Raw genomic sequence first — 21,415 nt, 5'->3', positions numbered from 1 at the left:
GTTAATGCTGCAGCTGCCAACAGCAATTGTGCCAGATTGTAGAATACTTTGCCAGATAGGAAGGATTTTAGTGTTTTTTTTTTTTTTTTCTTCACTCCATTTCTGTAAAATTGTCAGTACAGGAAAACTGTACTGGTCTGCATGGTCTGAAAACGGTTTGGAATATTAGCTGTAAGGCTGGGAAGCCTAAAACACAATCAGTGTCTTTCTACCTTTAGTCTTTTCTCAAGAAGCTGTTCCTGTGCTAAGAGAGGACAGGAGACAAAGGTTTAAAAAATTTTTCCTTGTTGTGGAATAAGTAGGAGATTACTTTTTTTTTTCTTTTGCCTGCTATTGAGTGTAGCTTTCATTTAACCACTTAAATTAGAGAAATGGGAAGATAATGTAACGAACTGTTGAGGATTGAAGGCATCAGTATTCACGGGTCACTTCCTCAGCATGTTTCACAAAAGCCAAAAATCTGAATATACCTATGGGTGGCGTTTATATAAATCCTCTCTCTTTTCTAAAGGAGGACTATCCCTGAGTGGTACTCATTTCCCACTGTTGAGAATCCTGCATGCTTTTTTGCTTCCCTGCCTTAACACGTATGATCTTGCAACTCGCACACTGCCTGCTTGGCTGTTCGGGCAGGGCTGGGGGCAGTAAACCAGGCTTTCTGGAACATGAGAAGGTGGAATTCGAGCTGGGGGCTGTCCAGGGCCCCACTAGATGAACAGCAACAATGTTTCCACTTTGTTTAGATTTGGGTCATTAAATAGAGAATTTTACATTAAACCGAAGGAATACCTTTGTTTTGGAATTTCCTTGCTTGAGTAGTTTATGAGGGTGTGCTTTTTTTCCAAGCACTTTTTTGATACCTGGCTGTACTTAGCATCAGCCTCTCCTAAAACATACCAGTGAATAATTCTGGTACACAGACAACAGTTAACAGATCATTGTCCATTTTTAGAAGTCTTTTAAAATTCAGCTATTTCAGTAAATTGTTTATCCCTGCTGCTTTGGAGATGCTTGTGCCTAAAGCCTTACAGTTTTCTAGCTAAGGGCTCCTGTATAAAAATATTTTTCAAAACACTGTTTAAAGTGATGAGTGTTCTCCCCGGCTTCTCTTTCTAGCTTTATTCCAACTGTGGTATAGACTAGCTGTAACTGAGCACGGCATTTCTGTGGTTTTGATTTTAGAATTTAAAATTTACAAACTGTTATGCCTTCATGTACAAAATTAGAGAGCAGGGTCTTAGTGTTGTGACCTTCTTAAAAATGGTTCTTTTTCCAGCTAAGTTTTTTTGGTTAATCAAATATAGCTACAGTCAGCTTCTGCAGTAGTATTTAGTCCTTTAGTCACCTAAATTGTGAATGGTTTGTGTTTGTTCTTGCACAGTAATGCTCATTTTTCTGAGTTTCTATTTTCTTCTCCTTTTTTTTTTTTTAACTTGCATTAGGATCTGCATTTTCCTCTGACTTTGAAAACTGGTGCTGCTTATAGATGCTTGTTTCAGGTGTACATTTAGAGCTGCCACTTAAACCCTTTCAGCTTCCTGCAAATAAAATGTGCTGTGTACTTGGGAGGTCTGTTCCTACATCAGATTATTTTCTCCCATCTGTAAAACAGACATGGTTCTTGCTCAGTTTTGTGAAGTGCTTTGAAATATAAAGTGCTTTTCATTTGGTAAGTGTAGACAATGTATACATGAAGTAGCTTAACTTGTCATTTCAGACTTGTGCAAAAACGTGCATGATACTGAGCAGAAAATGGATTTATTTGACAGTGTCGTCATGTACACGTATCCTTGCATGCCCCTCTCCTGCAGTATTTACCTTGCAGCAATGCCATTTTCCTTGCCTTTTCGCATCACCCTTCTTGTCTTTACCTTTGCTTTGCTTTTCCACCCTCTTTCTCATCCATACCTGTTCACTAATTGTGCCCCCTCCCGCTCCCCAACAATCCAGGCCCTTTGACGCTGCCGACCGCTGCCAACGTGGTGGAAGCCTGTGGGACCCGTGGGCCCCGCCGAGGACCCGCGCTGCGGACGGACAGTACACCGCTTTTGTCCATGAGCGCAATGTGAAGAATGCAGGAATGCGTAGTGGTGCTGGTACCTATGCTGTCCAAACCACCATGACCAGTCTCTGAGACGTGGGCCTTTCTGGAGCTTGAGACTGCTTTCTGGCAGAGGCCGGAAAATTACGTTTTGAGCTGTCTCTGCGATAAGAACAACGGACGCAAATCTGACTAGAGAGAGTGAAAAAGCTTTTATTACGAAGGCTCTGCGTATTGTGCTGTTGGTATTTAGGCTTTAAAGAAGAAATAACATACAGACCAGAAACCACCCATCACTCTCTCATTAAAAACAGTGTATATGTATATATATATATATCTTTTTAATTATGTTAAGGTTTTTCCTAATGATTGACAGATACTTTTTTTTTTAGCTGGGTTTAATTTTGAGAATCATGCAGGAAGTTACATTTGTAATAAAACTACACATACAACTAGTGGGTTATAATGTGGTTTCAAAAATCTTGGCGAGACAGAGGATGTAACTGCCCGTTCTTGTGAACCATGATTATTTAAAAATAACTAAGGTAGATGGTTGATCTGAAAACTAACGTTGTATTTTTTTTTAACAAGTCCTTTTCTGAAAAATATTCGTTGGAATTGGAGTAGAATTCTTTTTTAAGAATAAAATTACCAGAACTCCTGAAAAAGCATAGAGTAATATTTTTTTTTTTTACTTTCTAGAAAGTTCTCCTTCTCTTTGCTGCTGTGCTCCAGTTGAAATGAAACAGAAGTATTTCCTGACAAACACCAGTGTTACCATATGATTCACGAGATTAATTGTTAAGTCAAAGGTTAAGACTCCAGCTTCATGGCTCAGTGGTGTTCTTGCGGGCCTTTAACGATGTGAAGAGCTACCTTTACCCTTGAACGCGCTGTGTTTTCATGTGTTTTCTGAAGTTAGCTGCTTTTAAATTGCAATATTCTTTTCCTATTTAAAAAAAAAAAAAAAAAGGAAAAGTTTTGGTAGAGCGCTTAAAAATTCACTAAAAATTGGCTTTTAGGATAAAGAAGATATTTGAATTATTTTCAAATTGTTTGAATGAGTTTCAAATTGCCACAGAGCCCAGAAATACAAAAATATTGTTTTAGGTATCCAGACCCAAAGAACCAAGGAAATAACAGGACATAACGTAATATTGCCTGAGATATTTTGGCCTCCTCACCTTGCATCTGACAGGGGCAAAGAGATTGCTAATAAATATGAGTCTCTTTTACAACTCTGCTTGGGAAAAAAAAAGGATATGCAAGCTACATATTAAAGATCTGTGGGCTCTACAGAGGTGATTAGAGTTGTGCTATTTTTAGTTTTAGATTTTGTAAGGTGGATGTTGTAAACTTCTGGAGTGAAGCAGACCTATTTGTTTATTATTTATGAAGTTGTGTAAGAATATGCAAATGAAAACAGGTGTTTTAACTTCAAAATATCATATAATTTCTGTGTAGATGAGGGAGAAGCAGCCACTAATTTGAGTGGAGGAATTTGGGGTAGTTTTGTATTTGAAATTCAAGAACATTGTTGCAATAACAAGTCACTTCTATTGCAGTTTTAAGTTTGGATGTGGTTGCGTAGTGGCTGACTCCTCAGGTATCAGAGAAGTTTTGTGTAGCCATCATAGAATTAAAGAATAGTTGAGGTTGGAAGATGCCTCTGTCCGCCCCCATGCTAAAAGCAGAGTCAGGTAGAGCAGGTTGCTCAGGACCATGCCAGCCAGGTTTTGAGTATCTCCAAGGATGGAGACTTGACACCCTGAGTGACCTGTTCTGGTATTTGACCAGTCTCACAGCAAAAAAGTTCTTTTCTTGTGTTTAAGTGGAATCTCTTGTATTTCAGGATCTTACCAGTGCAAGATCCTCCTGAGCTTTCTCTTCTCCAGGCTAAACAGTCCCAGATCTCCCTCTCTCCTATGTCAGATGCTCCAGACCCCTTACTGTCTTTGTGGCCCTTTGCTGCACTCCCTCCAGTGTGTCCACATCTCTCTTGTCCTGGGGAGCCCAGAGCTGGGCACAGCCTCACGGGTTGTCCTGCCAGTGCTGAGAGTTGGGTGTCCCAGCTGCCTGCCGTGTGCTGACTGTCACAGCCTGCTCTGGGATTAACTGCAAGTTTGATAATTAAAACTGTGGCTAAAGTTTTTGCAGTAGATTTTTTTTTTTTGCATGACAGCAGAACTAGTTCAGATTCAGGATAGGGGAAGCAACCCCGGTTGCCTGAAATCCATCTACATTTAGAATTGATTTGCTTTAGTGTGGGATATGTTGCACGGTTTTGCTATGTGGCTTTGAATCTTGCATACATCCTGAGGGTCGGCTTTGCTCTGTGCTGGTCTTACTTTAGTGTGACTTTGTTGACTTAGGTAGAATTATTTTCCTGGTTTCTGCTAGGGTAAGTGGCAGCTCTCAATAGCAAATGGAGAAATTGTACCACACTAGTACCAACAACGCCTAGCTGTGTTTTCACAGGGACAGGTCACGTGCTGTAGAAATAGCATTGGGGGGAACACATGGCTCTTTCTAAACAGTGCGGCGGTGACAGATCTTTGCTTAGCATCCACAAAGGTTCTTCCTTCAGCACCTTTTCCTAAGGGTGTTTCCTTTCCTTTCCTGTGGTCGTTGCCTTGCACGTATTACACTATGTCAGTGTTTGGAATTATCTGCAAACAAATGGGACACAGCAGGAGTCTTGGAATGTGGGACTCTTGATTAGAAACTGAATGTGTGTGAACAGTCTCTATCTATAGCATCGTACATCCCCAGGCCTTTTTCTTTTGCTTTCCTCACTTTAAAAGGAAAAGGAAGTTCTTTTTTTCTGAATATCTTGTGTTTATGTTTAGGGAAAAAAAAAAAATTGAAACTGTGACAGGCTTAACTTTACTACTCTTCTTACCTTCAGATACAACACCGAATGCCCAAAAATGAAGGAAACTAACAAACAGCGCAGCCTTGCAGAGTCAGTGTGAGAAACTATTCTGTGTCACTACCAGTTTGAAAAAACAAATAGCTTGCATGGTGCTCCATGCTGTTTCAAATTAGATTACTTGCAAAAGAATTATCTCTTTTGCAGCAGACTTGAATAGTTACTGCATTTTGCAGATTGTATTTCACAAACTAGAATGAAGTATTGTTTTGCTTTTCAACTAGGAAATAAGAAAAAAAAATCATACCCTTTGTAACTGACAGCCTTCTCAGTTGCGCATTGTACGCTGTATGGTACATACTTAGATCAAAAAGAAGAAATAATGCAGTAGCTAACTCCCTTAACTGTGGGAATTCCCTGAGCGTGTAACAACTTCTGTGTGATTTATTAGTGGACTGACAAACCTTTCTGTGCACTAAACCCCTTTGATTATTCCTTTATTACATGACTTGAACTCCTGGTATCATTTATCGGCTTTTTCCTTCAGGATATTTCTTAAAGTATGCTGATAGAAGTTGATTCTGAAGACGTAAAGCCTGGCACTTCCAACTGTGCAAAGTTCAAATATCCCTTTGTGTGTGGGTAGATACAGGAAAGTGGGAAGCTAATGCCCATTTCATTCTTGAGAACAGCACACTGACTGTCTAAAGTCCTACTTTTCCTGGGAAGCCTTTTATTATTTCCCTTATGATTGGCATGACAGTTCATCAGTATTTTATAAGAGAAGTCAGAAATTCTGTGCAGTGGTGAAAATAGTATCTTGTGATTTTACTTCTGTAGTCTGGCCATTCATGAAGCCTGCATGGTAGACTTCCTGCTGAATGCTCTGAAGAGGGTGAGGAATCTGGGTGGCCTCAAACAGTTTAATACCCTTTGGGGAACCTGTCTTTTGTGCCTGCAAATTCCAGTGTGACTTTTCCTCTTGTTTATTACCTGTCTCAGGGTGGCTGAGTAGGTGTTTCAGTGGGTCTGAGGGCAAAATGGCATCAATTCCTACTTGAATCTTGGCTTATGAGGCTTCTCTTGAGTCTGCCTAAAATTCATTTAGTTTCCCTGAGGCTGCGCTGTGATGCAGGGGTGAAGCTGCAGGGATTCACCCCAGCTGTCTACGCTACTTCAGCTGGTCCTCCTTCCCGTGGCACAAATGGCAGTAAGATTTTCTGCAAACTTTCATCACCTTAATCTAAGTAGTAGGCTGCTTTTGGAGCAGCACTAGACATTGGGTGTGCCATTTGAATATGCCACCTGATTTCCAGACTGCCCTTATCTCTAGTGGGCAGGTTTTTGAATCAACTCTCCTGTCTGTCTAGTAAATTTTACTGCAGTTGATAAGAGGGGAAAAAAACTGATATAGTTATTCTAGTAATTTTCTAATGAAGATAAATTTCATTTTTCACTGATTTTTTTTTTTGTTTGTTTTTTTCCCACTATTCTGCAATGCTAAGAAAAGCATTAGAAGATAACAGCACAAAGAAGTGTTACTGGTGCTCTACATCACCTCTTTTATGTGGAGTTCATAGGAGCTTATACCTAGTTCCTTCAACAGGTCATGGCATCAGCACCTCTCTGCTGCAGGCAAAATCTGAACTTCCTATCCTGGTTGTCATACTAAACATTTGGGAGGCTATTTACAGAAAACTGTCAGAAAATAGGAAGGAAAGTGTTGCCTTCATATGAAGAATGGTACGGGATTCAGTCTCGCTTTTGTCGTTGCCTTAATTGTAATTGGAAGAGCATCTATTCCAGCCTGTTACTGCTAATAATTGAGATTCTCTGTATCCATCGTTCCCCCTTTGCAAGATACCTGCTGCTTGCCGTTTCCCGGTAGTGGCGCACAGAGAGGCTGTACAGTAGAGTGAAAAGTTCCCTATTACTTGATTTGCTGGTGGCTTCTTATTCCACTGCTTTAAGACAATCAAGCAAGTGACCTCAGTTTGCCTCATAGCAATTAATTGTCTTGAGATGATTCGTACATTATTAGCACTGAAACAGTAATATCCTGTAATCTGTTTCAGAGGTATGTGTTTAACATTGGAAGGTTTCTTTGGGGTGCTTGAGCTGGGGGGAGGAGTTTTTTCCTGGAGCCTCTAGTGACAATGCAGGCCTGCTTCCAAATCCCAGGGGCTGGAGGGAGGCAAGGGGCATTAGCCTGGTAGTGGTAAGGGAGGAGCTGGTCCTAACTGTCAAGTAGGAAGCATCTCTGCCCGTGCATAAGGGTGAGTTCTGTTGCGGCGGGTACTTGCTTGGTTTTGTCATTCTTATGTTTGGGACAGGACTTTCAAAAGTGATAGATTTTTCTTCTTAAACCAGTATTGCAAACAAACTGTGTGTAAGTGTGGTTGTTGATTGAAATGGGCGACAGTCAAACGGCAGTTGTGTGCACAGGTTGTCTGAGCAACCATCATGTTCTGCAGCAGTTATTGTTTCCGTATTTGGTGCAGTTGCTGTTAGGATAGCTGTAGCTGTTCCTGAACTTTGAAGAGACAGATGAGATTCCTCCTGACTGTTTGCACAACGTATGCATTGTAACACATCTTTTGTTTTTAATTGTTTTTCTGTTTTCATTGTAAATACAGATGGTGGAAAGCAAAGGAGGTGAAACAAGTGATCCTAACAGGGTACAGAGTACATGCTGTGGGTTCACTTAAAATACTGTTATTGCTAAGGTTTCATTGATGTCTCTGCCCAAGTTAATAAAAGTGAAACTAGTTATAGGTGTGCCTAACCATAACAGAGTGTCAGTGCAGACCTGTGCAGTGCAGCGTTCTGCCTTCTCTTCTGCTTACAAGTGTTGGGTGAAGTGCTGTATAAATAGCTTTTTGTGAACAGTATCAGCTTCCCTCCCCCTAACTGTTCTTTTTCTCCCTTAAAAATCCTAAAGTGTACCTTGAGTTTGTTAGAAAACCTCCAGGTGTTTGTTTTGAAAAGTATTTAATGGATAAAAACTTCCCTCCTTCTCCCTTCACTTTTTCCACTGCTATGTGATGAAGCAGCAGGCAATGTGGACCTGTTCTGTTATGAAGTCACTTCTACAGACATGAAATGTTGTGGCATGTTTGGGGGTTTTTTGTTTTGTTTTGGGTTGCTTTTTTTTTAACTCAATGAAAGCCAGTGTTTATTAGTTACCTGGAACAGTTGTTACAGAATGTGTCTGGTTACCAGAAGACAGCCTGAAAAAAAGAGATTGCATGTGTTAAAGCTTTTTCTTGTTACAGTAAGAGTGGTAACATGATTCTGCATATCTCTGCCCACCTTTCTGCCTTTGCAGTGTACCTCTTGTTGATTTGCTAGACAGCACGGAGTTGCCAGAAACTTGCATTGATGATGCTGTAGGCCATGCCGTTGTTGGCTTGGCAACAGGAGATTCAGAAGAGCCTGGTAGTTGCCCTCATCCTGGCACAAAGGAAACTGCTGCTGAAAAAGCAGACTCTGATCGTAAGCAAACTTACAGATTTTTCCCTATTATCATGATGTGTGGGGTCAAAGTTAACTGATTAGGTTGTTATGAGGTTGTTTCCTTACAAAAATCCAGAAGTGGTTTAGAAAGCTTCCTTAGATATATGCACAAGGACAGTTTTACCTACCCCTGGAACAACAAAGTTGGTCAGCTTTCCCCATTTCAGCTGGAAGCAGCTGATTTCCAAGGACAGAGGTATAAGGGAAAAGTCACAGTTTCATGGGATCTGACTTTAGCCACAAATACAGTGAAGTGCAGCCGCCTGAGCAATTAACTCTTGCTGCTTGCTCATTCACTGTGAGGGTGGCTGAGTAAATGAACTTGTAGGAGTGCAGAGTGTTGTGATTAGGTAGGCTTGGAAGCTGCACTGAAGGTTGAGCAAGTAGCTTCCCCCATCCCTGTGCTTTTTTCCACAACTTTGAAACCATGTAATTAGTGTTCAGGAAGAGCGCAAGTTACAAGTCAAATAACTCCACAGTAACATTAGGTAGATGATATCTTTTCTGTCTTTTTTTCAGCATTTGAAGACACATTCCTGAAACTGAAACAGCTGGAGCCAGAGCATAGCAGCCCTGTGCCAGCTGAGCGTCCCAACATAAACATAAACGTACAGGTACTTGGGCTTCATTCCTCCTGGCAGAGTCACTGTGTTTTGTTCAGATCATTTTGAAAAGTCTTCCACTTATCTTGGGCCGTTTGCAAGATTTTTAAGAATATGAGAGAGTAATACTGGGGGATAGTAAAGGAAATACAAATGCTTTGCTTATATAAACCAGTGTGTGACGGGGCAGTGGGATAAAGATGAGTGGCAGATGTGCATGTGCACGTATGCACACTGCAGCCTGCTGAAATTTTCTAAAATCAACAGCAGTAAAAGGCATAAATGCTTGAAATGTTCCTCAGTTCTCTTTATCGGTAGGTTATTGACTGTATGGTGTTGTATAGTTCACCCTCTCTTTTGAGGGGCTGAGCTGCTTTCCTGATTTTTTCAGTTGCCTTTGGTAACCCTCCCTGACATTTTGTTTTGAGTCAAGTTTGCTGCTGATCCGTCCCTCCTGCTAAGTAACTGGTTTTTACCTGCTCTCTGAAGTAGGTGTGAGTGCTCTGCGTGTTTACTTAGAGAGGAGTGATGTGGTTTGATTTAGTGCTCTCAGAAATACTTTTGAGCAAGTCAGGCGCATTTCCACGGGCAGCTGAGCCAAAGTATGATCTTCAGTGCCTTGAACAGGGAGAGGGACTCTCTTCTCCCTCACTCCTCTTTGCTCTTCCTTCCCCAGCTTCCTTCTCTCCTCCAGGAATCACTGCATGTTTCGGTGAACCAATGTAGCTTACAAATTGGCAAACAAAAAAATCTCCTCCCTTTTTTGTTTTGAACTTTATTTGTTCGAGTATTGGGGTTTTTTGGTGTTTTGGTTTGTTTTTTTAAGTTGTTAAATAGGTTCGTGGAAGGGGTCAAAGAAATGCCGGAGCCATAGGGAAAATAACTAGTGTTGCTAGAAGGAGTGGAAAGGACAGGATCCTCCCTTATGACAGCAGTGAACTTTCATAGATTCACTAGTTATCAGACAACTGCACCCATGCAGGATAGTCTTCTTTTTTTTAATAGCTTCAAAAAATTTGGAATTTAGGTTACCCTTACTCTGCTTCCCCGGTGTTAAAGCTTTAGGTGCTTTATTGCATTTTGAACAAGCAGAGACATTAAAACACCTGGCAGTGTTATTTCTGTTTGTAGTACCCTCTCTTGCAGGGAGGCCCAAGGATTTATCTAACTTTCAGTGAAGCAGCTATGATTTTTCTTACTCTCTCAACAGTAAAATGAACCAGGTGCCAAGAGAGTTGTTTGGTGTTTGGGCTGAGCCTGTTCTGAGCGTTCGTTCCCCTGCTCCATGTGAGAGAAAGCTGCTGCTTTAATGTGCTTGGTGCTGCAGGCTGTGTGGCTCATGTCCCCTTTAAGGGCTGTTGTCAGTCAGGGATGCCTTGTGCACCTCTCCACTTGGTGAGTGCATTACAAAGATTACCAAGTCTCTTAAGAAGATTAGTCCGTAGCCCATAGGTCCTGTTACGCCAAAACACTGCCTCCGCATAAACTAAAGCAAATGAACACAGTTCATTTCAGAATATTTTTGCCTGTTGAGCTCGTTTTAGTTCAGACAGAGAGGGGAAAAAACATTTGATTAGTTAAATGGAGAGAACGGAGCAAAAGCGTGTTAGTGTTTTTTAAATCGTGGCTGATATATAGTAAGCAAGGTAAGATTCCTGTAATGAGCTGATCTAACAAACAGTTGCCAGTATAGTACAGTCACAGTTATCCAGCTGCTGTCATGTGAGGTGCCGAGTAACTTTGGATATCAGAGGTTACATATACTGGGGTGACAGTAAGCTGATTAGACAACAAGAACATGTGCATAACTGAGAAATATGTGATGCATGGATCAACAGTATGCCACTATGAGTCTTTCTTTGGGTAAAAGAGACTTCAGCTTTCAAGAAGTAAGTGCAAATTGTATTATGAAAACATGTGTAGCTTATCAGTGGTTTTCCTTGGGTAGAAAAGATTGAATAAAGCTTTCCAGCCTATGATGTAGCTTACCAAAAGTTCACTTGAGGGTATTTGTTTAAAAAGGTGAACAAGGACTAGAGACTGTCTCTGTATACTTCAAATTCTGTATCTTCAAATTGCAAAGACATGCAGGTTACAGCAGCACCAAAGGAGCACACCCAGTTGTGATTAGAGGTGAAGGTTGATGTCTTGGAAATGAGTCCTGAAAAGTGACCTAAGAATAACTAGGAGAAACACTTTGTTTCCTGCTTTTGAAGGCTCCTTTAGAAAAAAAAAATATATTTCCGCTTATGATGTTTGTTACAAAATGTACCTGTTGGCTCTCCTTCTGCACTTCTGTGCTTAATCTCTTTGTAAAAGAGGTGTTTATGGCGTCGCCTTCTGACTGAACTGAATGGGACTGCAGTATATCCACTAAACCTTGCAATGAGCTTAGATCCTGGAGCTTGCTGTTACTTCAGTTTCACGCAGTGTTACAGGGTTCTCTCTGAAAGTGTGTGATTACAATTGCAGCATGTCTCATCTCCCTTAAGTTTTCCCGGTGTGTAGGATACCTGCCTATCTAGGAACAGTTACAGCACGTAAAAGGTTTGGTAAAACGCATCGGGGAAAGCATTAGCTTCCTGCTTATGAAGGCAGAGCTGCATCCTGAACTTCGTAAGTGACACTGTCAAATGCCAATGAACTGCTCACTTCAGCTTTATTAATTATAAATCTTTAACTGTTTTCCATCAGGGGTCAGAGATGGCCTGACAATCATCTTTACATAATTCGATACTTGCAATCAATCAATCTTGACTGATTTCTTTGATAGGGAAATATTTATCTAGCTATCTGTGTTCTCTTAGAGAAAAAAAAGAAAACTTTCTAGAGTGGGAATTGAGATGGGGGGAATGAATGGCCTCATTCTTCACCACTGCTCCCTGCCAAAATCTGTTGGGATGGAAGAATGCAACTTTGTCCTTTCCCAGCTTTCACTAGCACCGTGACTAGGTCTGACAAAAGAGAGCAAATAACTCTTAAATACACCGATGCTCCGCTTTCATCAGCTTCTGAAGTGAAATGAACAATAAAAAGTTCACCCTGTTTGCCCGTGTTAGAAGTCTGCTCCAGAGTCAGCAATACAAGGATGTGAGGGTTTTCTTTTTCTGAATTCGCTGTGATCTGTAAACATGTGGAAGTTGCTCCAAAATGTCCCTGTATTAGACGCCATCGCCCTGCACAAAATGATTTTGAGTGGCACCAGGAACGCTGCTCGAAAGCACAAAGGATTGGGATCGCATGCCCTGCTGCTGCCATTAATCTTTCCTTCCCTTTTTACCTCACTGCTTAGCTCCATATTTTGATTGAAGAACAGAATACAAATACAGGTTGTCTAGTACATGGAAACAATAAAAATTTATAATGAGATAGAATATTGACAAACCCCAGCAGCTTTACTGTTTTATGCGAACAACTGAAATGTCTCGTAAATTAGACACCTTGAGGCGTTAGCAGCTGTCAGATACTTTCCCCTCTAGCTACATGCTCTTTCCACTAAAACACCCAGTAAAACACCAGTGCTTTTTTCAAGTACAAAATAGAAAGGATTGAGAAAACGATGTGTTTAATATTGATGGAAATATTTCCTTGGTGGTATAGAATGGGAATCTTAATTGCTAATAGATTAGAGTGACCTAGTTAAACTGGTTGTTCAGATGCAGGAAGCTGAGAGGAAGTTAAACCACAAAATGGTCCTTAAAGCAGCAGTGTACTGATGTGCCTAGTTAAAATAATCAAATTTTCTATGTCACTGGTTCTGGAATAATGCATTAGAAATTCTGTGCAGGGACTGTTACATACAGCGTCTGGTTCAGTGAGGTCCAGTGTAGGATTTAAGGATTATCACAGTTGGGTGGCGCGACTGTACAAATATTAATAATTCAGTTTTAATAATTCCAGCAGCTTCTCTAAAATAAAACCACTTAAATGTTTAATTGTTTTGTTGGTCTTTGTTAATTATGTGAATGTACATCTCTTACTATCTGCTAGCAAATAGTCATTGGCAACAGTGGTTGTTGGTCCTTCTGCCTTTTTATGTTCACACTGACCCTTGAATATTTTGCAAAGTTCATTGCTGACTGTGGTCAAGATTTAAAAACAGGTTCTCCTTTAGACAGTCTTACAAGTTCCTATTTGGATACCCTGAAAGGTGATTTAGAGTGAGACAAAAAAAGGAAATGTTTTCCCCCCCCCTCTAAAGACCATCTACCTAGAAGTTCTCACTGCCGTTTCCAGTGAACGAAAAAAAACTAAAAGAGGATGGAGAGCTGGGGGGGGGCAGGTATTTCCCTCTTCTTAACTTCTCTCCCCTGCTCGCTGTCTGTGCGACGGGCTTCATTCCTTCTGGGCACGCTGCAGCTCCCGCAAGGAGGAGCGCAGCAGGGTTGTGCCCGCGCCGGGGCGTGCTGCGGGAGCGCCACGCTTGTCTCCAGGCCAGAGCCTGCCCTGCCCAGCGACGGTGAGGGCATATGGCGAGGAAAGCTGGACTCTGTCTCCCCCTGCTGAGTCATGCCCCGAGAAGAAGGGTCACGAGGTTTAGTTTCCAGTCAGTTAATTAACTTCTGTCGCTAATCAAATAGCAATTAGTAGACTGAATGCTTAATTAACATTTTATAATTAAGAAATGCAATTCACATAATGAAATATACTGTGGTGAAAGGTATCTCAATTTTAATTGTCTTCATTATGTATCTGGCTGCCAGTTTGCTCTGATACAATCAGTGATGGGAGAGGGAGCTAATGGCACATTAAACTTTTGTTCTAATTTATAAGTGGATTTTAAGGTAAAAGTCTTCCCAACTTGCATTTGAGAGTAAATGATCAAGTTCTAGTCAGGCTGTACTGATAGGATACAGTATGGAGGCTGCTGTATTGATCTCCTATCGGTAGACTAGGCTGCAAAGTTAGAGTCCACTTCAGTCCTTGCGCGCTGTGTTTTTAGCACAGCACTTTGTATTGTGCTTTTTTACTTTATGTTTTGCTGTGACTTTACAACTGAGTTCCAAATAAAGGGAAAAAGTGCTTTTTCATTTAATTCCGACTGTCCTCTTACTCAGAGCCTTGTTATTTAAAGATGTTCATAAACTTCAGCCCAGATTTTTCCATGCGAGAACTGCTTCTGATAAAGGTTTTTTCACATTTAGGATGAAGTGGTAAAGTTGACAGATAAATGTCTTAACAATGCAATTGAGAGCCCAATCGCAGCAGCAACGTGGCTTCCGGCAGATATCAAAAGCAATATCCTGAAGGCCCAGGCAGAAGCAGGGCACAAGGTAAATAACTAATAAGCACGGTGATATTCTCAAATGTTTTATTTCTCTTCAATTGCCTGGTGTTGGAGAAGAGGCGTTGAAGATAAGGGTGCTCCAAGAGCCCGAGTCCAAGGCAGAATAAGAGGGCCTTTCAGCCTTTCTTCGCAACAGCTATGGTCCAGTACCGAACAGTTGCCCAAGGGGGAATCTCCATCCTTGATGATACTCAACATGTAACTGGGCAAGGCCCTGAACATGCCCTTGACTCAGATAACCTCCAAAGTTTCCCTTCAAACCAAGAAATTATTCTGTGATTCTGTGACTAAGACCATGCTTCTGTCACATTCTAGTAAATTCTGTTGCAAGTACTGCTATTTTATTTGGCTGTGTTGGTGAACTGTTTGTATTTCTCCACTGAAGTTTTCACATAGAATCGATGTTTTGAGTCCTTCAGCGGTAGATGAACAGCACGCTTTTGTGCTGGGAGGGAGGCACTTGTCTCCTGTGGATCTCAGAACTGACACAAGATGGAAACAAGTATCAGAAATTTACATCTGTGTTGATTTTTTCCTCTCAGGTTGTGAGAGAAGACAGCCTGACAGGCGTCAAGAATTCCAATATTCAGGATGCTGCTGCCAGGTACTGAACAGATTTAGAAGAAACGTGTGATCTAGTTGCCCAAGTACAGCACCGAGAACCTGCAGTTCAGTGTGGGCTTTCAGTGGCTCAGTGATCATTGCATTTTACCTTGCGTAGCGTAGCTTAACCTGGGGAGCGTGGAGTGTTTTTAAAATGAAAACCAGCAAGCGCTGTGGTTGCTCGGTTTTATTGCAAGGTAATCCAGATACTCTTTATTCTCCTATACTTTATTTTGCTAAACGTTGTTCCAGCAGCAGCCTTGGTCGCTGTAGTTGTTTCTGACCCGTTAACAACTTCAGTGTGGGGGGAGGGATGGGTCTGTTTACAGTAGCAGTTTTATAGTGGAGAAAAAAAATTGTGCACAAAAACCGGACCTGACGGTTGATTCCCTGAGAATTACTGAATCTCTGCTGAGATTTACTGCTAGTTCCACTGGGATTTCGGGCATTGAAAAAGGGTTACAGCATGTAATTTCCTGGCCATTTGTGAAGATGAGCATGTGTCAGACCTCAAAGACCACATGGGGCTATTGAATAAAATGTACATCTAGCAATCTCAAAAATACGCTGTAACAAGTGATTCATGAAGAGCTTTCCGTGGAAGGTTGTATCTGGTTTTTGGTTTGTTTTTTGTTGGTTTGTGCCAGGAACTTTCTCCTGTCAGGCAAAATGCAGAGTAGTCCCCCAGCAGCCAGTCCAGTATTTCAAGACCCAAGAGAGCTGCCGAAAGCAGTCCCTGCCTTGAACACCTTTGTTCCGTAAGTGATTCAGTGTTTCTGGGGTAAAGGAACCACGTGAAGATGATCATGAACAGGTCTGAAAAGATGAAAAACAGTTGCTGAGCGTTTAGGCTACGGCTAACTAAGCAGGTTTACTGATGCATCGTTAATTACTGCTGCAACAGTTCATCAGTGTAGGCCAGGCCTCGGGGTGAGTATCCTAGCAAGCAGTTAAGCAAATCTCTCTCATCTTCTGAAGCTACTGAAATATCTGACATCTTGCTGCCCCTGGCTGTAAAGAGGACGGCAGGGAAGGCTTCAGGAGAATTAGAAACAGGGGCTGAAGAAGCACTTTTGAGATTGAAGACACTGATACACTGTTGGGGCTATCCACAGCTGTAGCTGAAACTATGAAAGAGAGCAGTAAGCTGTGGAGGTAGTTGGAAGGCATTTACTTCAGCAGACTCACAAACATCAGTCTTTTGTCTCCCTCCCGTGGAACCGGTGGCTTTGGGTTGAGCTATCAGTGAAGCAGCAGCAGCACTGTGTCATGCTGTGCAGGCAGTGTGCTGATGAGTGTTTTCTCCTTTCAGTAATGCGTTAAATGAGGACAGCGCTGCCTCCAACCATGAGGACCTGCTGATTCCAGCTCATCTGGCTCCAGCTGAGGAGGCTGCTGTTTCAAAGGTAGCACCACCTGCCAGCCTGGAAGGTTTCTGTGTGTCATGTTCTGAGCTACTGATGCCTCCAGGCAAGCACAGCAGACCTTGCCGCATGCCTCTCATAACTCTCAGTGAATACCAGTCGTTGGTGAATGCCAGAGAGTGCTCTCTGGAGCAGACAGGGACACTGTACAGATCTCTCCAAAGGTCACCCCATTTTCGGAGGGTCCTTTTCCTCACGCTGGTGGGGAGCCCTTTATATCACAATGATTTGATGCTCCAGGAGAGAGACTGCAGAGATGAAATTCTTGAATGAATTGAAGGAAACACAGTCAATTTCTATCAAAATAACTACAGAGGGAAAGTTTAAATTGAAATGTTTAATTGTTGTATTCTGGTTACCTTAAGGCTAAGGTAATTTTTAACTGCACTCCATGAAATGCACAAAGCAATTCAGGGGTCAGCTCTCCAAAAGAAAAGGAGTCCAACACTGGACTCTGCTGTTACTTCAGCAGACTGAAGGGTTATTCTGGATCACTAAAACACCATGTCCTTTAGCTGTTGTCCCTCTAAACCGGTATTATGTAGTTGATCCCACTGAATAATTATCAGTTTCATCTTCTGAGTTCACAAACTGAGCTCGCAGACCTCACTGACCTTCTTGTCGAACGGCACAGTACCCCATCTTCGAGTAGGAGAACGGGACAGTTTCACAGCTTACATGGCAATGACATTGTTTCCAGTATGTTGATGAGAGTAAGTGAAACGAAAAGGCTATTAAAAAAAAATCATAGAGAAAATTTTGAGAAAACAGACCTGATAAACAGTGGTGTTCATTAAGGACACTGGTCTCTAACTTGGGAATCCACTAGAGTATTCAGCAGACCTATCTGATTACTACTGGGAATTCAATTCAAAACTGATTTATTCCATAGAGCACTCCAGATGACCAGGACGTTTCCTTAACATCATTGACAGAGAATCTAATTGACTTTACAGAAGCCACACCTCGGGTAAATGTATTTCAAAACCAAACTTCTTCCTTCACATGTACAATGGTTTTTATTCATAAACTCTCCTCTGGCTTTAGTGTCTGTCCACCAGGCTTGGACCTGCTGCAGCAGAGTGAAGTGGTGATTGACCTGGATCATGCATATGTGCCCCCCTGCTTGAAGGGTGGCTGGCACAGGGTTGTGGACCCTGCAGCTTTGTAATGGAAGTGAAGGAACCTGAAGAGTTAACTTGTGTCCGTGCCCCAAGAGCCTGCAGTCCTGTTTTAGTACAGCTGCAAGTGCCAGCCTGCTCCTCAGGCTTTTGGATATATTTAATACTTCAGAAATGATATGTAAATGTGTATATACACACAGATGTATCTCGCTGTGTGTATATATGTAAAAAATAAATACTTGAAAAGTTAACTTTTAGAACAAATCAACCCTTTATATAGATAAAAAAATATCTCTTGTAATCTGTGCCAGCGAAAAAGGAGTCATACTGCGTGCACCAAAGAGAAGGGGAAGGAGTGGGACCTTTAAACTGTTCACAGAAGCGTGCTCTTGGTTAACTTTGTCCACAAAGCAGAAGAAAATGGTGGGTTCGGTTGCCTTTTGGAAGGGAGCGCTATGCTGAAACTGCTGCCAGCGGGTTTCTGTGTGTGGGTGGGTATTAGCTGTACGCTGCGTGGCGACCTCTACCTTTGGCATGAAGTCACATCATCTGTAGCTAATGGCTAGCGTGGTTCAAAGACTGGCGATGGGCAAATATCCGAGATTGTTTTGGGAGGCAATATTGTTCTGAGGATGTTCTCAGGTACTTCCAACCTTTTCTAATGAGCATTTGTTTGCTTTTTGTAGGTGTCTTCCCAGCCCACGATAACACCGAGGTGGATAGTGCCAGTGAGTTATTTGACCATTCCTTAACAACAAAAAAAGAGGAGGAAAAAAAAAAAAAAAAGCAAGCTTTTGTCATGGTTAAGAAACAGGAGCTCAAGTAAAATAGTAAAATACAGTCATTTGTAACAATTTGAAAGCCCATAAAGTAATGTACCAGACCAAAAATAAAGCAAATTAATTCAGCTGGAGCAAATCAAACAACATACATATCCTGTTAATATTTAAACTTCATTTTTGCTGCATTATATCGCAGGTAAATTCCATAAGGTTTCTTTCAGAACTTGCATTTAGTGGAGCCCACCCTGGAAGCTGATGAATCTTAGTTTTTACTGTTATAAATAAATCATATTGAAAAATTAGCTTGTCTTGTCCTGGCAGGGTTTTATTTCAGTTTCCTGTTTCATTCTTCCCAATTCAGACTGGACTGATTTCCAATGGGCCTTTGGGAAACGATGTTGCCTTAGCTATGAAGGCAGTGAAAGGCAGCACGGAGACCCTGTTGCCGTCGGCTGGATTGCCGCCATCCCAGCAGACATCCGAAGTCCTTGCAAAGTAAGGTCTTCTCAGCCCTCACTTCAGAAGTCTGTATGGGGCGTGAAGGAAGTACGTGCTCTTACTGCTTCCACTTGATAGTTACAGCGGTCATTTAGACACACTGCCTTGTTTTGCTGTGCTCGTAAACTATAGTTCTGTCTCGGTTTATAGCATTTGAAGTCATAACTAGAGCAGCTGATGTGTGTATATTTTTATATAACACTGTTTGAAGGGTAAGAAACCATTTTTTTTAATTCGAGTAAGTAAAGGCACAAAACATACAAATTTATCTGGCGTTGGAGGTAAACCTGTTATTGCAAATGCTATAAAATCAATTAGTGCTTTTTAATTCTTTCTCTTGAGTTTCTTTATCCACTAACATATTTTAGTACTGGACTAAAATTATAGCCTAGATGAATTTTCTGAGAAATCTCTTTACAGTACTTCAGTACCTGTCAGAGGATTGGCGAGGGGGTGGGGGGATGTCCCCCAATTATTTCCAAGCTGTAAGGAAGTGAGAGAACAGAAACTGTAGGAACCTCTCCCCTTGCTGTTCCATCCTGCTGGGCCAGCGAGGCAGAATGGTGGCAGTGACGGTCAGGCCTTTCAGTGCACGTGGCCTTGATGGTACTGCTGCCCTTCCGAAATGGATGATGCCGTTTGCTCTTCTCCAGTTGTCCATTGGCCTCATTAAATTACGAGGGGAAGAGCTATTAACGCTCTTTAGAACAATACTCATCTTACTCTTTTTTTCATCCATCATGGCAGATCTTTTGGGGGGAGTGTATTTTACAGGGCCTCTTTTTTTTTTTTTTTTTTTTTCCTTTTAGCCCAGTTACTGAGAGTGCTACAATAAGAACGAAATGTTTACTCACCACTGAACTCTAGAAGAAGGAGTTTCTGCACTTCCCACCTTGTAAAAACTCAAATCTTCTAACACATCTCCAAGGGATCCTTCCAAAAGACTTGCTTGGGATCAAACTCTTGCTGAAGGGGAGTCAAACAGCCAGCTGGTTTGCTAGAATCCAGGAAGAGACTTAAACGTTATTGCAACCTAACTGGAATTACAGTCTAAACAGGGATATAAAACCACATGCACGTTTGACCTTCTCCCTCGGGAGAAGTGAAATAACACGCTGGAGCTAGTTCTGAACGTGAGGAACAGGTTCCAGTTGTGTTCTGCTCACGCTAGGTTTAATCTTACTTCCCCTGTGCTGCCTCTCAAGTGTTAACGGAAAGCGTTGGCTGCGATGTTGCTGTGTGGTGTGTGAGCAGCGGTCCCTGGCCTCTCTGTAGGGTGATATTGGAAAGATTAGGCGAACTTGTAGGGCCACCTTGTGGCCGTACTACGTGCGGTGGCTCACAGTAGTGATGACTACACGGCCAAGGACATTTTCTTCTCTGTGACTATTCCCTCTGTTTTTCCTTTGTGTTACCAACACATGCTCTCTTTTGTTGGCCTTAACCCCCTTAATAACCCTTGCACGTCTTGTTACAGTACCTGGAAAGAATGAAAATCTAGTCCATCAGTGACCAACTACGTTGACTGGATTTGAGCTGCTCGTTGCAACCAGGAAAAGGAAAATTAACCTGCCAAACAGCTTATTGCATTAGCAGACTGCAGAGGCCCCACATTTTGACACTGATTATTTCATTTCCTGTGTAACTCACATACATGCATTTTAGGCTAGAGGTGTGTGTGTTTTAAGTGCTGAAGCAGTGAAGGTATGAGTACAGCTCACTTCAGGAACGGCTTATTGGTTAGTTTTGTTGTCATATAGGACTAGGAAGGAAAAAAAATTTCTTGTTTCTATTCATACTATTTCTGGGTGTTGTTTCCAGATGCTGTGCTTTGGGAATACTTGCAGGTGTGTTAGCGGCATGAGCGTACAGCTAGATCAGTTCTTAACGCCGCCTTGAATCCAGTTCCCAGTGTCATCCAATAGTTGTATGTGGAACAAAGAATAGAAACAATAAGGTGAAAACAGGAAAAAAAGATTAAAAGTTCCTCTAAGCAGTTCACTTCTTTGTAGAAGGAAGGTAGGAGCACTTGCAAGGGCACACTCCACAGAGCTGGTGAAGGCCTTTTGGTGGTCAGGCGAAGCACGGGACACAGTATGCACAGCTTGAAGAGATCATTTGAGTCCTGGGCAGCAGGATCCTCATGTGGACATGTGGAGGTGAGCACATGGACCCTGGAGACACAGCCTGTGAAACAGGTCAGTGCAGAGTCAGAGGGAGGAGGAATATAGAAGCCCCATCTCGACTTCACATCTCCTGACAGGGAAGCACAGATGAAACAACTGGGATTTTGCTTTCTTAGGAAGAGGTTTGTACATATGACTGGGGTTGGAGGATGTTGTCTGCATAGTGCTGCTGTTTATTTATATACATGTGGTTCTTAGAAACAATTTTAAATGTGAAAGTTGGTTCCGAAACCTGCACGCACGACTTCCTCTCCGCACACTGGCTGCCTGCACGTCTCTCAGTGTAGACAAAGATTTGGACCAAACCACCGTGGGTTGTGCAAGTAAGCTGGTGCCCAGCTAGGCTGCTGCTTTCAGGGTAGGGCGTTCTTACTGCTGCTCTTGTGCTCTTGTTTGCGAGATGCTGAATGGGTGTTAAGGGAGAAGCCACGTGGCATTTACGTGGCCCACGGCCACTCCTCAAAGCCCCTGAGCCTTAGT

At 42.0% G+C, this 21,415-nt stretch overlaps 1 protein-coding gene across 3 annotated transcripts in view; it reads left to right on the top strand.

The window, feature by feature from the left end:
- The window catches only part of EPB41L5 (erythrocyte membrane protein band 4.1 like 5), a 62,485-nt gene extending 42,869 nt beyond the window's left edge, over positions 1–19,616 (top strand). For 2 of the 3 annotated variants that reach the window (XM_086465220.1, XM_086465219.1), the window contains exons 16-25: positions 8,242–8,408; positions 8,949–9,043; positions 14,176–14,304; positions 14,861–14,922; positions 15,569–15,679; positions 16,234–16,327; positions 17,238–17,315; positions 18,156–18,197; positions 18,613–18,746; positions 19,559–19,616. In XM_086465220.1, coding sequence (XP_086321346.1) covers positions 8,242–8,408; positions 8,949–9,043; positions 14,176–14,304; positions 14,861–14,922; positions 15,569–15,679; positions 16,234–16,327; positions 17,238–17,315; positions 18,156–18,197; positions 18,613–18,746; positions 19,559–19,616 — 970 coding nt within the window. The remainder of the gene's footprint in view (positions 1–8,241; positions 8,409–8,948; positions 9,044–14,175; positions 14,305–14,860; positions 14,923–15,568; positions 15,680–16,233; positions 16,328–17,237; positions 17,316–18,155; positions 18,198–18,612; positions 18,747–19,558) is intronic. The other variant, XM_086465221.1, reaches the window with a different exon arrangement.
- The last annotated feature ends 1,799 nt before the right edge of the window (positions 19,617–21,415 follow it).

This window comes from Leptosomus discolor, chromosome 5, assembly GCF_034619465.1.
Source record: "Leptosomus discolor isolate bLepDis1 chromosome 5, bLepDis1.hap2, whole genome shotgun sequence".
NCBI classification, from domain to species: domain Eukaryota; kingdom Metazoa; phylum Chordata; class Aves; order Leptosomiformes; family Leptosomidae; genus Leptosomus; species Leptosomus discolor.
This window is presented reverse-complemented; position numbering and strand designations above follow the sequence as displayed.